Below are 16,642 nucleotides of genomic sequence, written 5' to 3' on the forward strand. Positions count from 1 at the left end.
GCAAAAATAATATATGACTTTCTGTTTTAATTAAAATAATATATTTCTCTTGGTAAAAGACATTTTCAGTCTTTATTCACATACACTTTAATCGTACGATAGAATACATACACAATTAACATATAGGGCGGGCACGCTTGTTCTCTTTCCGTTCTCTCTTCATTCTTTCTCCGGCTTGTCTTTCATTTCGGCCTTCGTTTCTTCCTGTTATATATATTCTTTTAGTCCGTCTTTAACATATACATTATTCTTTTGAGACCGAGCCCACTCGCGACCCATAAATGGAGTTTAAAGATCTTCCCGGATACAGGCGAAATGACCTTCCGTTTTTTGCTCTGCATAAACTTTATTAATGAATGAGAAGACAGACAGACAATACAAATGAAACGTGATGACGACATTGAAAAAACGCGATGACACCAAAGGGGAAAGGTCAACAAACGGCGATATGTGGAAGTGGATATAAAAGAACAGATGAAGAAGACGAAAACACTTACGGACTGCTGATTTTACATTGAATTTTACGGACATTTTTCTTCAATTGATTTTCCTGAAGAAGCCTACGGGTGAAACGCGTTGATTTTCAATTGGAGATCGATATATCCCACACTCCGGTGGACTTTCTACGCCTATATATGCACTTGTAGTGCATATACAATTGTGAGTGCATTTTTTCCATTTCTCTACATTTCACTTTGGAATACTGCACCATTGAAGTTTGTTTTTTAGATTTTCTCAAGAAGAACATTAAAGATTATATACAGTCCTATTGATGGGTTGGAATTACTTCTTTGATTTGTGAGTGCATTATATCACTTTAGTTTCACATTGAACAAATCATCTACACTATATTGTATTATTATTTTTTTCCCTTTATATGTACCTGCGCCCCATCTAAATTTCGTTGGTTTCATATTTTAACACTTGGAGGAGAGTGTTATTTGGGTGCTGCGGTCCAAATCAGGGAAGTATCATTTTTATTTTATTGTTCACTATAAGAGCACGTATTTTCGGTTTGGTTTCATTTTTCACGGTGTTATTTATTTATTTATCTTTTCATGCCATCTAGTAGTCTTAATTCTCCCTTGTTTCTCCTAGGTAAAGACACATGTCAAGGTTGTCCACCTTCCCCCTTTTAATGTCCAATTCCTTATTAACCATCTTAGTGACGTACTGTTCTGTTGGCTCAGACTACTTGGTGTGCATCTGTGCTACAAAGCCCTCCAAGGGCAAACATCATAATTAATATAGTTAAATAACGATATAACTAATAGAAATCAAAACTAGTTGACACTGATTTATATATTTCTCATATACTGTATAGCACAGCTAAGAGAGTCTGGCAACTCAGCTTGACACACTAAATTATTACAGAGGAAACAACCATAATCCTTTTTGCAAAATAAGCAAAGAAAATATCCTTCAGTCTAGTCCTAAACAAATCTCACTTTTCCCCCTGAAGGTATTCCTGATCACACTGTACACTGGCAGGGCAGGGATTTCCTTTCTCAACATATGCCCAGATCAAAATGTCTCTATGACTCATGTACTTACCATTTGACTGTACTCATTGTACCTTACCTGTATTATACTATAAACGGAAAAGTCTGTTAGTGCTAAATAAATTAAATATACATTTATACAAACAGAGAATGCAGAAGTTATTCCTTCTGTAAGGATGTGAAGAATGTGCAATACCGATATCCACCACAAGATGTCAGCTAATCACAAAACACTTAAAATATTGAAAAGTAGTTACCGGTATGTGCCAAATTTAGTTAATCTTAAACTCAGCAGAAATTTTAACATTTCAAAGGTTAGATAGTTTGACGAATTCAGCAGTTCATGAGTAGCTCAGCAATCACTGGGTGCTCACTGGCTAAGCCTTCATTCACATGGTGAGTCAAATTTGCTACCCACCAGATGGTTTGGAGATCAGCTGATACACACTGGATACATACCAGGATATCCCAAACATAAATAGATATAAATAATCTGTCCAGTTAAACAGAATTATAAAAACTGGCATATTGACTTATATTGGCATTAACATTAGAATTATTTATAAAGTGCCAACATATTCTGCAAAAATTTACAATAAAGTAACATATAACCTAGACAAGGTGAAACACAGAGTAAGCCATGGTCCTTCCCTGGGTCCTCTTTAATCTGGAGGTACTGAAAGCCAGATTATTCATAGGTAAGTATTTTGATTTTGGGGAAGAAAAGTATACCTTTCAATTTCACTATTGAATTGGTGAGCCTCCATTCAAATTACTAAGAAGCGGAAAACAACAGTGTACAGATAGCATGCATGTGACTGGCTGTTGACGCTCCCATTGACTATAAAGGGTATTCTACTGAGCATATGTAAGGCAAGTATTGGATAATGTTCCCTGCTTTCAATAGATAATGGGGGGGGGGGGGGTATGAGACAGAAGTCTGGTGTTCTAATTCAAATAGTTAACCCCTTAACTACCTTGTAGATGTACAAGTGTGTCCACCCGCAAGGTGGGCAAAGCCTACCTTTAGGACATACCTGTGCAGCATGCATAGCTCCATAGTGACTTGTCGGGCACCATATGCACTTCAATAAATATGATGGCTACTAAATATGATGTCCTACCGTTGGTCATCAATATCAAACTGCTAACATTTTGATGAAGAGAAACAATGAGGGTGGAAACTCTGCAAACACACAACGGGTGGAACTCGAAGCATTTACAAAAAACAGGGCCGGATTAAGAGCATCATGGGCCTGGTGCTGAGGATTTTGGTGTGCCTTTTTGGAAATAAATAACAGAATGGACAGAATCTTAACTCCTCAACATCCATGTGTACTGGATAAAGAGAACATCCGTGCTCGGCAGATAGTATAAGATAGAATCTTATGTGATGGGAGTGGGAGTACATCAGTACACTAAAAAAAAGTCATCATACACGGGACCCCTGAAGCCACAATTTAGTGCCACTAATCCTTTTTAAAAAGATATGCAGGCTGAAATAGAGTAAATAACACAACACCTTTACTTTTGCTCTCACTGATTTCTGGGCCTAGAATTTTTTGTCCTCTGAAGTGACTACAAATTCAAGAGGGCGTTTTATCTCTGGATAAGTAAACATTAAATAGTTCACTTTATTCCTCAATTAATATTCAAATTTGGAGGGGTCATCTTATAATCAGGGTCATCTTATAAATCTATAGTAAATATCAATGTAGGATGGCATTAGCGCTCCCAATGATCATTTTTTTCCCCTCAACATGTATTTTAGTGCTTGCTCAGCAGTACTTTAACGTGAATATTAACAGTAAGTACAATGGTTGCAGAGTGAAACCTTTGAACTCCTGGAAACAGACATGTGCGCGAGGACTATGAACATCACTTTTTGAAAAGCAGGTTACAGGCACAAACATGTTCTTAATGGTTCTTAACCTAAAAAAACAATAGTATATAGGTTTGTGTTAAGAGAAAGCTATACAGCAAAATTCTGTATTACACATTCCACCTTACAAGTGACTTAATATGAAGTCAAAAGCATAACATGATTCAGGTATAGCTGTCACAGAAAAATGCAATGGATGCAGGGCTGGACTGGGAATGGTCAGACTGACATTTCTTGGAATCGCTCATCACATTCACGAAATTCTGAGGATTATTTTGACAAAATTTGGAGGGTTGTTTTCAAAGGGGAGGTGCCTGCCACCATCTGGACTCACCTTTCACTTACATCAGCAACTCAATGTTTAGGTATAGACCCAGACTCGATTTTGCATTGCAAGACTACCACAAAAAACACCAGCACTACACTAATAGACAGTAGACTAGACCAGTAGCGTACCTAGCGGGGGGCGGTCCGCCCCGGGTGCCACTTGTCAGGGGGCTGCCACGGGCTAGGGTGACCACATGTCCCGGATCCCCGGCAGCCTCGTCGCTTTTTTTTTTTTTACACGGAGGAGAGAGAGGGGTGCCTAGCAACCGCTCGGCGCCCCTCAGTCTCCTTCGCGAGGCCTCTAACTCCGTCGCAGTGCCGGCATGTCATGCTGAGCGCCGAAATATTATGTCATATTTCGGCGCTCAGCAGTGAATCAGCGCAGCGGCAGAGCAGGAAGCAGAGGCAGAGCAGGAAGACGGAGGCGTCATGCTCCCACCGAGGGACTTCTGGATGGTGAGTCCAAAACCTTTAACTACAAAGGGGGAGAGGGTAGATAGTGAGGGGGGAGAGGAGGGTAGATAGTGAGAAGGGAGGGGGGAGAGGAGGGTAAATAGTGAGGAGGGAGGGGGGAGAGGAGGGTATATAGTGAGGAGGGGGGGTAGATAGTGAGGAGGGAGAGGGGAGTAGATAGTGAGTAGGGGGGGAGATAGTGAGGAGGTGGGGGGTAGATAGTGAGGAGGGAGGGAGAGAGGGGTAGAAAAGGGGGAAAGGTAGATTGTGAGAATGAGTGAGAGAATGAATGTGTGGATGAATTGTCTGAATGAGGGAGATAATTAATGAGTTTGTGAGAATGCATTAATGAAAGTGTAAATTTGTGTGAATGAGAGAGAATAAATGATTGGAGGTGAAGTGGATGGTCTGTTCAGCTGCCTTGGATAGCTCATATTTGAACAATGAGATACAAGACTAAGACAGTGTTGCATACCAGGCGAAGTAGCTGTGGTATTAGTTTTTTTCCATGGCACTATTAGTGATGGTGGTGATGGTGGTAGTGGTGCCAGTGCATGTAGGGGAACCAGCGGTAGTGTAGCTAGGCTGCACATCCCACAGAGAAATTATTGGAAGATGTGTCGCTTGACTCTTCCTCCTCTGGATCATAATCTAAGTCCAGGTAATCGTCATCAACATTGTCGATGACCATATCCTTTTCCACTTGGGCACAAGACGGAGAAAACCCCACTCCTGCTGCAAGAGTCAACCTTACCTCTTCTTCTTTACTTTCTGCTGGACCAAAAAATAATCTGCTGCTATCTTTTAATAATGCCTGCTCATCTTTGCTCTGAGCTAGAAACATTTCAGTGCTGGCAGTGCAAGCAGTGGTGGTGGTTGTGGTGGCACTGGTAGTGATTTTATTCTGATTTTAAGCATCATAGAATAGCTTGAAAGAAATCTCCACCTTTGAACCCACCAAGTCTGCACTACACTACTGACACTTGCAGTAAGGTAGATAGATGAACTTTAATCTCAGCTGAATCTAACACCTTCCCTTTCACTGTCTCACTAACCCATCAGTCCGTGGCTGCTAATAACAAGTAAATATGTCATCAGCACACAAACAGAAACCCCACAGGCTGTTGGGCCCATCAATCACAGCCATAATTATCAATGTGATCCTCCCTCTGATTTTTTGGACTACTTCTGCCTATCAATTACTTACTATGTATCCTCCTACACAGTCTCTTTCCCTCCTGAAAGAGCATCAAAATGTGTTGTAATGGCACCAAAATGTGTTTTGTTGGCTGCCCTCATCCATTATTATATCTATGGAAAGGTGTATTGTGTTACTATATTAATAATCACCAGGAAGATTTAAATCCATAGTGACTTGTCAGGCACCATATGCACTTCAATAAATATGATGGCTACTAAATATGATGTCCTACCGTTGGTCATTAATATCAAACTGCTAACATTTTGATGAAGAGAAACAATGAGGGTGAAAACTCTGCAAACACACAATGGGTGGAACTCGAAGCATTTCTAAAAAACTTTCCCATTTAGTTATGAATCAGTTGGGCAAGGACACTGGGAGTTGGCAGGTGTATTATTTTAGCTAATAGACTTCCTTATGCATCATGACAGGCCAAATCTAGTGAGTTCATCCATTAATCTCAAAATGTTGACTATTTACAATGATATGTAACCAGCTTCAAAAGATAACTTGTATTATACATTAAAGCAACTAAGCTACTCCCATTGGAACCAGCTGCTCTGCATCATGTCACATGATCATTTCTGCCAGCCAATGAGAGGGATGTGTCATAGTGCCCAGGATTTCAGGTGTCCAAATCAGGATACCTGTGTTGGGTTGTGTGTGACGAGAGGTGGGGAAGGGCAGGGCCATCATAGGAAATGGGTACAATCGGGGTGTGACTGCTAACTCATCAAACAGGAAGTGCTGCCGAGTAATCTTTGAGCCCCACTGCCCAGGACATTGCCCATAAACCGTGACTACTGGGAGCAATAACTTGTTCATGGCAACCTATCTTTTTCCTAAATATCAGCTTCACTGTGATTGTATTATTAAATGTACCTTCAGGTAAGGGTGGGCCTGGCCTGGGTTCTACTGCGACGGATGTTCAACTGCTGCCTGAAGTCTCCTCGAAAGATACCCTGACGGCTCAGGATATTGCTAACGTTATCTCTCCTTTATTGGACTCTAAACTTGAGAAACTATCCAAATCCATTAATACCGTACTAGCTGAGCTTACTTCCCATGGGAATAGAATTACTGTTCTAGAATGCAGAGTCTCTGACCTTGAGGATGGGAACGAGACCATGGCAGCGTCCATTCGTTCACATGACATCCTGGTCACATCTCTGCAAGAACTTATTGACGATCTTGAAAACCGCAGTCGACATAACAATTTGAGATTGATCGGTCTGCCTGAGGAGGTTAAAGCCACAGCACTACATGACCTAGTGACAACCTGGCTTCCTAAATCTTTGGGAGTGGTGCTTCCTCAAGGGGAGCTGATCATTCAAAGAGTGCATCATATAGGTCAACCTCCCACCTCCAACACCTCTCGTCCTAGAGCGGTAATCTTTAAGATCCTCAACTACTCTGATAAAGTTCAGATCCTGGAAGCGTACAGGAAAACTTCCTCTCTCTCCTATAACAACCACAAACTGCTATTATTTCAGGATTTTTCTGCGGCAGTGTCGGCCAAACGTCGCCAGTTTTCTGAAGTCTGTACTGAGCTCCACTTCAAACGGGTGAAATTCGCTCTCCTCTACCCGGCGAAGTTGAGAATCTCTCATGAGGGTCGTTCTTATTTTTTTGACACCCCGATGGCGGCTAAAGAATTTCTTCGTAATGGCGCCAATTCTCCGTCCTCCTGCACTGATGATCAGACGAGACCAACGGTCTCGTCCCCACCTCATCCTCGCTCTAGCTCTCGCATCTCTCCATCTACTTCTCCTAAATCTAGGGATTTCTGATGGTTGTTGGTGTTTGTTCATGTTCTGCATTTCTGGTAGTTACCCCTACTGACCATGTGTTTTCTTAAGTTTTTGTTATTGTTCAGTTGTGTTTATTGGCACAAGGTTTACTGTGCCAGGTTCTGGTTTATAAAAAATACAAAATGGGAGAAGCATGGTATTCTGTTACAGGTGTTAAGTACTCATGATGTTTATACTATTCATTGGGCAGTCAGGGGGGCTGGCTGGGACCCCCTTGAGCCATGGTCTCTCAATCACTCATCTATCCCAACGCTCGTGCGACAGGGCGTTGGGTGAGGGCCTGTTGTCATTACTGAAATGCCACACACATTTAGTCATGATGTTAAGTTGTCAGCACTTCGTATTGTGTCCGGGAATGTAGAGGGTTTAAACACAACCGTTAAGCGTAAACAGGTCCTATCTCATCTTAAACGTCTGCGTCCAGATGTCGTTTATCTCCAAGAAACCCATTGGTGTGACCCTGACAGGAATATGTTGAGAGCCCCGTGGCTTCGTGCTTGTTATTCTGCCATGTATACAAGAAGTCCAGGGGTACCACTATTTTACTTGCTAAAAGTTTATCTTTTGTGATTGAATCTGAAATCTGTGACCCGGAAGGTAGATATGTCGTTCTTAAAGTCAAACTGGTTAATGAAACTTTCACTATGCTCCAAACTCTAATCAATCTGGTTTTCTAGCCAAAATCTATTCGCTCCTTTTGAGTGTATCTGCCACTAATGTAATTTTGGGAGGTGACTTTAACTTCGTTGACAATGTCATGTTGGATATATGTGGCTCTACCTCCCGGCCCGTGGAACACTCCTCCCTGCCCATGCTGGATTACTATCACTTGAGGGATACTTGGAGATACCTTAACCCAACTGATCGTCAATACACGTTCTACTCCCATTCTCACGACTCATTTTCCAGGCTAGACTATCTTTTGATCCCTGATTTGTTCCTACACCGACTACTAGATGCTCAAATTGGTCAAATTGCCATCTCTGATCATGCCCCTATATGGATGGATATCGGCTTGTCCTCCCCATACCAGATCTCCCGTAACTGGTGGTTCCCCAACTATCTGTATAGTTCTGAGGCGTTTAAAACATACCTGATTTCTAAGTGGAACGATTATGTTGATGATAATCATGTACATCTGGACAATCCGGATTTATTTTGGGATGCTTCCAAACCAGTTTTGCGAGGGCATATCATTGCCTATGTTGTGGGACGCAGGAGAGAGGCCGAAGCTAAGTTGGCTCACCTTACTGATGAACTCTCCAAAGCATACGTTGCCCACAAGACTTTGAGTAACACGGATACGCTTCAAGCGTATAAGGAAAACAAAACCATATATGACACTTGGGTCACTGAAAAAGCACAGCTATTGTATAACTACGCCCGTAATGCCTTTTTTTGATGAGGAAATAGATCCGGCAAACTTCTGGGTAATCTTATTCGTCATTCTAAAGCCAAACATCATAATGTAACTCAAATCCGGGATACTTCCCAGTCTGTAGTCACTGACCCTAATGGTATTGCCCAATGCTTCGCCAAATACTTTGAGGGTTTTTATTCTAATGAACCCCATGACCAAGATGCAATGCTTCAAATATTTCAGCAGGCTAACCTTCCAACCTTCTTGTCACCTGAAAATCGTGAATGTCTGACCAGACCTATTACCTCTTTTGAGATCTCCTCCGCTATTAAATCCCTTCCAAATGGGAAGACCCCGGGCCCGGATGGTTTGGGTGCTGAATATTATAAAATTCTCTCTGCGTATCTACCGACCCATCTTGCTGATGTATTTAATGGCTTTTTGGACGGGAAGATTCCCCCTAAGGAATTTACGGCCTCCCGCATTATAGTGCTCCCCAAACCTCACAGGGATCCTGCTCTGCTTTCCTCTTATCGACCTATTTCCCTGTTAAACCAAGACCTGAAGATCTTTGCTAAGATTATGGCGTCTTTATCCGCCGCCGGTGTTGCCTATGGTCCTATCCAGTTTATATTTTCTATTCCAAATGGACTTGATCGAGTCGATTCTACATACGGAAAGTAAAGCCAAATATTTTTTTTAACCGCTGGGCTCCTTATATCGCGACTTTAAATAGAGACACCAGGTTGCAAATATTCCAGGAGTTTCACTCCACAGCATGGTATTGTCTTCAGGTTTTGAAGGGCCACCAACCAATTACGGGACTTTAAGGCACTTCCGCTTACCTCGGTATTACTGATGCTAGAACGCAGGAGATAATGTCTTTCCCTAATCTATGGCGCCTTTTTACGTACTTTCTTGTTTAATGTTCTTGACCTCACTTGTGCATTGCTGGACCTCTCTGTTGGTGACTGCGCTCACCTTATTGCTATGTCATTGTAATTTTGATATTGTACTATATGTCTTCTCCGTATAATAAAGAAAGTTATACAAAAAAGACAAACGGGTAAATAGCTTTCTCAGGAAAATCATTTTAATGACAGATACAATAAATCCAAAAGCCTGAGTTCCCTACCACAATATTTCTACATTACAAAAATACATTATTTCCACTATTAAAACATGTTCGCTACCACATACTGAAAATCAAATTCTCAATATTTAATATGACCACTATTTGCCTTAAAGGGCACTTTAGTGCATAATAGCTGAGAAGCCCCTATAAATGATGCACCCTTGCAACTGTATTGTTCAGACTATTCCATATGCATTTGCCCCTCACCCCTTTAAATCATTGCACCACAGAGGGAAGAGGGCAGCTGCAGGGCTGCAGTTTTAACCTTGGGTGTTTTTTTTTTTTACAAAGTACTCTTAAAGCACTTTGATACACAACCTTTTTTTTTTTACAGGGTCTTAAGGACATAAAACTTTCCCTTTTAATAACTGATTTAACTATTTGGCAAGGATTTTAGACATGTGCACAGAATTTTACAACCCACATCACTCCATTACTACACTAACAGCCACGGCATACTAGTAACAAGGTTTAGATAACCTCAGATCAATGTACAGTATGAATGAGTCAGATCCAGACTGATTAACCCTGAGATTTCGACCCTTGACTTTGAGATTGGAGCAAAACCCAAGTGTCACAGGTCCATCCATAGTAACAGAATTGGTATCAGCTCAGCTGTTCAGTTAAAGCCCAATACAACACATACATATGCACCAAGAAGCTCGGAGAAAATAGAGGAAAGGTCACGATGGAGTTGTCTTGCCTCCCCGTGTCACCAAACACATTAAGAATTGGCCAAGGCGCCTGGTATGTTTTATAAGGCTCATATTTACGACCGAGCAAGCCACTATGCCAACATAAGGACTTTATATATATCATTACTTGTAGAACTATAACACTTTCAAACTGCGCCTTTGATAATCACACCGGAAACACCAATATTTCGCAACACTGCCTCGGAATACCGCGCATTGACGTAACCCGGCGTTCCCAGAATGCAGCTGGGTAGTCACGTGACTAAACATAGTAAACGACCCAAGTCACGGTGACAAGAGGTGAAGGAGAAGCGTTAGTACGAAGCACCGCCCAGCTCGTAGTGACGTGCGCTTACAAGATCACTGCATTACCAGTTAGCTGCGGGGGAAGTCTGGAATCTTCTGTCGTCCTCTGTAGGCAGTGTCTTGGGATCGTTTGTTTGTAGTCACCCCTTTCATTAGCGTCGCCTTTGAAATGGCCCAGCGTCTTGCGTGTAGCGGCCGGCTTGGCTCTTCCTCGGCAGCAGGTGGAGGAGCCGGAGCTGTAGTAGTGGCTGTACCACCGCCACCACCAGCAGCAACCGTGCCGGCCGGCGACTTCCTGCGTGGGCATAAACTGCAAGGACCGGCGGTGTTGGCTGTAGATCTTCCTCGACCCATTGGAACCGGCGAAACGCTGCCTGTCGCCAAGAAAAGGGGAGCCATGAGCAGCTCCCTACCGTATTTCTGCCAGGGAGAGGTGGTGCGGGGCTTCGGGAGAGGCTCAAAGGAGCTGGGCATCCCCACAGGTGAGCACAGAGCAAAGGAGTGAGTGATCCGCTTCACCTGCTTTCTCTCATGCTTATGCTCTCACATAATTGTATAACATTCAGTCCTCACACATCCCGCGCCTGGGAATGAACCATTTCTAGATTCGATTACACAAGTGTTTCTCAACCTCCCCCCGGCTTTTGTAGCAGACTGTGCATGGCAAACGCCATTCACATAAATCGTTGTCCCGTTTCCTTTATTTATAGCCGGGTATCAAGTGACCCCGTATTGAGTTGCCCCCTTTTAATCACTTGCCCTGATTAGCAAATAGGCTACACTTTGGCTCCAAAGGACAAAGCAAATGCGAGAGGCGGCGTTCTCAGTAAGATGTAATTGCTGCGCGGAGCCCTTTGCTCCCTGGTCTGCGCATTGTGCGTTTTATTTAATATTTAACGCCGTTATGAATTATGAGGGGCAAACATAGGGACACAAAGTACCCTGCTGGGGTTTTATGAGGTAACCACACTGAGAATTGGGACCATTGAACACAATAGGCCTCTTTCATTATAATAGGCGAACCCAGAGTCCATGTGGCTTTTTGTCTTATAATTACTTAATAGTCCGGTAATAGATTGGGAAATCTTTATAAAGCGCGGTCCTCGGGCAGGGTGCTGAATGTGGATGAATCAGCTGGAACGTCCCGTGGTTGCCATAGTGACCAAAGTTAGGTGCTTGCCTTAAAGTTTCAGGGTAAGGTTTCAGTTGGGTAGGTGACATCCAACTAAGCTTAAATAATCATGTATGTCATATTACTTTTTGGAATAACAAACTTTATTTTTTTTTGGGGGGGGGTGCGTTATTTTAACTCTGCTGCTCCAAATTCTTCTTGTACCTGACTAAGAACTGGCATCCGTGTAAGTCTATGTGCCAGCTGTTGCATGTCCCCAATGGTCTTGTGACTTAATAAGTAGTACATTTTGTAACTTGCGAGCGAAGCAGAACATTAGTTTTCTCAGATCTGCACGATGGCCTCCGTATACTTGGGAGTTAATTAGTCAAGCGAAACTTCTAAATGTGTCTTCTAAGCTACAAGAAACATGCAGAGAGAAACTACAGTTCAGTATAGTCCTCCATTATGCGCCCGTAATGCAAAGTCTCTGCTTCACAAGCATAGGACGATTCAATCATTTTTGCTCTGTTCCTGTCATGGCAAAAATGGCATGGAGGTATATATACCAGGAGATCACTTCACGTTTGCGAGCATGGCTCTCTCCACCTTGTCTTAGTCTGTCGATTCTCGTCTTATGTATAATATATAAATGTCATGTGACACAATTAAATGCTTATTAATGATGCTTCATGTATTATTTTTTTTTTCCCAATAGCAAATTTTCCTGAGCATGTTGTGGATAACATTCCCACTGACTTAACTACAGGCATTTACTTTGGATGGGGATGTGTCGGAGGTGGTGACGTTTACAAAATGGTTATGAGCATCGGCTGGAATCCTTATTACAAAAACACCAAAAAATCTGTGGTAAGAAAGCTGTTACTCTTTGTTTTGGTCTTGGATAAAAAAAATAATAATAAGATATGATCTTAAAGGTGCAGGCTGAGAACAAAGAGCTATAAATTGGAATAAGGTTTGGGACCTAAACCAATAGGAGTCGCTTAATGCATACATTGTAAGAAAACAGGCAGCTGTTCTGCATCTTTATAATAATGACTAGATCGTAAGTTTGAAGAGCCAGAGACCTCTTTTGTACCAGTTTATTATTTATCCAACCGACTCTGATTGTAAAGTGGAATATGCTGGCACTATATAAATAAATGTAATGTAATTTCTATCAACCATCTGCATCCATGCAATGCAGAATTGGTCAGTTGTTTAAAGATGCTAGGAGTCACCATAAATGTCTTGGGACAGGGCACTTATCCAGTCTCCTTATTCTGTATATATTAATACTGTACTCAAGAAATACTCGCTATTTATGAACCCTACAGACATTCTCTTCTAAATAGAAAGAATAATGTAAAATACATTGAAATTTGCTTCTTTTCTCTGTTTGCCCATCTCGATCACTGTTTGTTGAGTAAACTTCCCTCAAGTACGGTCCCTGAGCTGAATCCCTGGATTTTCATGCTTTTATTCCCCCCCCCCCCCCCCTCAGGAAACGCACATTATTCATCGATTTGATGAAGACTTCTATGGAGAAATTCTTCGAATAGTCATTGTTGGCTACATTAGACCAGAAAAAAGTTTTGAGTCGCTGGGTATGTCATTATCATATCGATATTGTATGACAGTGGTACAGTGAAGTATGCTTTAATAGTTTACTTGGGGCAGAACTAGAAAAAAAAAAGCCGAAGCCCAGGCTTCATATACAAATATATATATATATATATATAATCTCTATCACTACAAAAAACTATTTCCCCAAGTGCTAGAACTTCTACATTATCCATGTAGGCAGAGTAGCACCTTTTTATCTGTATCAACAGTAAGCATGTATTCAAAGTGCATGGTGTAATTACATTTACAACAACTTGGCTGAGCATTTAAGTGTAAATAAAAAAAAAAAAAAAGGAAAAGCAACACATCAATACTGCCAATATAGTCTATTGTCGTCAATCAAAAATATAATTTATATAGTCTATAATCATACTATATTAACCTAGCAACCCGTGTAGAACATAATCCATATTAGACTGTACCCGTGTGATGTTCCCCCAGCGTTTTGTCATGGACACCTTTTATCAAGGGTGAAAAAGATCTGGGATTTTCTTACGATTAAGAACAATCTGTCTTGCTTTGTCTCCCAATTATTTAAATGGTCTTAACAACCTAGTCTGACTTTGCAATGAACCTCCTAACCAGTGCTCAACAAAAGTGTAAGTAGTTAGGGAAACAAAATATAAATATAATTTATGTTGCGAAGAGGGCATCACAAACCTAATAAGAGGACACAATGAATATTCATTCATCTTAAAGTAACACAACACCACTGTTTTATTAGCATGTATCTAGGAGATATGGGCTTAATTGAAAGACATGGTCATATAATATAAGTAGTATGTTTGGTTACTACTTTCAATTGAATTATGGTTCAGTGGATTATTTAAAAAAAATAATAATAAAAAATATATATATATATATATATATATAATATATCTATAATATATCTCATATAAAATGATGCTTGTGTAATTCTAATGCTCCCTATCCTCAATTTGCAGATGCCCTTATTGCTGCTATACATGGTGACATTGAGGAAGCCAAAAGACAGCTGGACCTGCCGGAATTCAGAGAACTCAGAGACAATTATTTTAACACTGCATCTCCTAAAATAATGAATGGCCATTAACCCAAGCTACCATTGTGGCCACATTCTACTTGGACACATGTTTGGTTCTTGCTGGCTTTAAGGCTTATTTTATTTGTTTTATTTAAAATAGTGAATCAAATTGAAATAGAAAAGTATAAAAAAACATCAACTATTTATATTTAGCCTGTGTTCCATGAGCAATTACAATGCACTTTAGAGTTATCTACCAATTACTGCTAAATACTGTAGACTAAGACCACTTTTATGCATTTCTAATTTTTGATCTGAGCATAATAGATCAGTTGGCAGACTTACCAAAAGGTGAAATGTTACAGGAGACGGCTATCTTGCTTTAATCTGTAGCTCTGTAACATACAGGTTTTTTCTTTTTCCGCAATCCTTTTTCCTCTTGATATTTCCCAAGAAGTGCTAGAACATTCTGCATAAACAGGAGTACTTATTACTCCACACGTCTCTGTGCTCTGTTATGTACATGGCTTTAAAATGAATAATTTTTGCTGTACACAAGATTATGAAGGCTGAAATCTGCAAGTCTTTGGTTTACAGCAAAATACCTGTAAGCAAATTACAAGTATGCTATATAAACAGTTATTGGTCACTGCCTTGACAACTTTCTGCAGTTTTACATTTGTTTCTGGTTTAAGAATGTTAATGTTTACAAGTCAGTGTTGTCTACATCATGTAATTTCTATAAAAAAGGCAATATAAGAAATCTTGGATTATAATCCATTAGACATGAAAAGGTGTTAAACATTTTTTATTTTCGAAGCCATAAAACTGAAATAACGTGCATAACTTTATACATTCTTGCTGGGCACCTAAAGTTACCCAGGAAGGTACACTTTTTTATTTTTTTATTTTTTTTTCTTCTTCTTTGTGTAAATTAATTGTTCAGTGGCAAGTACACACCCTGTAAATGTATATGTTTAACTTCCAGCAGTGAATGTTACCGACACTTCTATCAATGCTTTGTAGTGTACCTTCCGTATGTATGTATGTAAATGTCCCCAAGGACCATCTTACCAACCTCTAGGCCACGGAGTTCCAGTGTACACGTTGTGAAGTGTGTTTCCCAACCAGTTTAAAAATTTGCTGTAAATGAGTAATGGTTCCCAAGTGCTGTCATCCGCTACAGCTAACTGTCCACTTGTTTAAGTACACCTGTTTGATGTTCGTAGTGTAGAGTCTTCTACGGTTGGAATAGGTATGCATTTTAAATTGTTCCTCTCTTTTATGGTGGTCTTCTATTTGTATTTGGAAGAAATCTTTTGGTATAGCCTCGGTAAATTCACTGGGTGCACAAATGAATCCTCTGAGATATAAATGATAAACTCCAGGGTTCCTTTTGCAAAGCGGTTTTGTGGTCTGTGGCTTAACTGTTTAACGAGACAACATTTGAGTAATTATATTATCCAATAATATAAAATTGATATAGCTCTAAATTGTAGGTAATTCTTGAATAAGATTATTTTCCGTACTTCAGAATATCTTCTGGTTCAGCAAATCGCAGTTGAAAGCAAGCAAACCAGACCATTGGTGGTTCAAATGTACCAGTTAAAGCACCTGGGAAAAAAGACCTCTCTTAAAAAAATATTAGTTATTTCAATCCTACAGGATTCTGTCAACATTTTAAAAAGTTACTATTTTTTTTCAAAAAATGCACTAGATATGTTTGTTTTTATGTAATGTAATTTTTTTTTTCTTTACATTTGAAATGCCTTAAAAGCCTACTTAAATTCAAAAAAATTTAGGGGACCATGTAAATTTGTTTATAAACTTTAACGAGTCAGAACTACTTGGCTGTTACATCTAAATTTATCTGCTTTGGTCTAGTTCCTGCAGGCGAAATATTTTTTTTTCTTCTTGACCTCTAATGAATGTGTACATTAAATGTATATTTTAATTAAAATAAACTTTATTTTTATTCTCATTTTGTACTTTCATTTTGTGTGCATTTAAAAATCCTCTAGACTGTAGGTTCATTTGTGGTGTTAATGATTTCTCTGTACTTAGTCACAAATTTTAGGGCTAAAAAAGTTATTATAAACGAGCTGTATAAATATTTTGCAACGATGAAGTTGGCTTGATTTATCAAATTTTTATTTGCTTGTACTTCTATAAGCATTGCTATCAGTGTGACTCTCTAAACGGCAGCATGTTCTCTGGCCTTGTGATACTG

At 40.2% G+C, this 16,642-nt stretch overlaps 1 protein-coding gene across 1 annotated transcript; it reads left to right on the top strand.

The window, feature by feature from the left end:
• Nucleotides 1-10,841: 10,841 nt before the first annotated feature.
• On the top strand, nucleotides 10,842-14,481 carry LOC149300585 (riboflavin kinase-like). Its single transcript, XM_089485095.1, has 4 exons — nucleotides 10,842-11,154; nucleotides 12,502-12,653; nucleotides 13,288-13,390; nucleotides 14,354-14,481. The coding sequence occupies exons 1-4, from the start codon at nucleotides 10,842-10,844 to the stop codon at nucleotides 14,479-14,481; spliced, it is 696 nt and encodes a 231-aa protein (XP_089341221.1).
• The last annotated feature ends 2,161 nt before the right edge of the window (nucleotides 14,482-16,642 follow it).

The sequence above is a fragment of the Sceloporus occidentalis genome, unplaced genomic scaffold (genome assembly GCF_023333645.1).
Source record: "Sceloporus occidentalis isolate IW3139 unplaced genomic scaffold, rSceOcc1.0.p SCAF_24, whole genome shotgun sequence".
NCBI lineage: Eukaryota > Metazoa > Chordata > Lepidosauria > Squamata > Phrynosomatidae > Sceloporus > Sceloporus occidentalis.

Coding starts and splice junctions, on each gene's coding strand:
- LOC149300585 (XM_089485095.1), top strand. CDS start 10,842: ATGGCCCAGCGTCTTGCGTGTAGCGGCCGGCTTGGCTCTTCCTCGGCA. Junction 11,155..12,501: donor GGAGCTGGGCATCCCCACAG/GTGAGCACAGAG, acceptor TTTTCCCAATAG/CAAATTTTCCTGAGCATGTT. Junction 13,391..14,353: donor AAAAAGTTTTGAGTCGCTGG/GTATGTCATTAT, acceptor CTCAATTTGCAG/ATGCCCTTATTGCTGCTATA.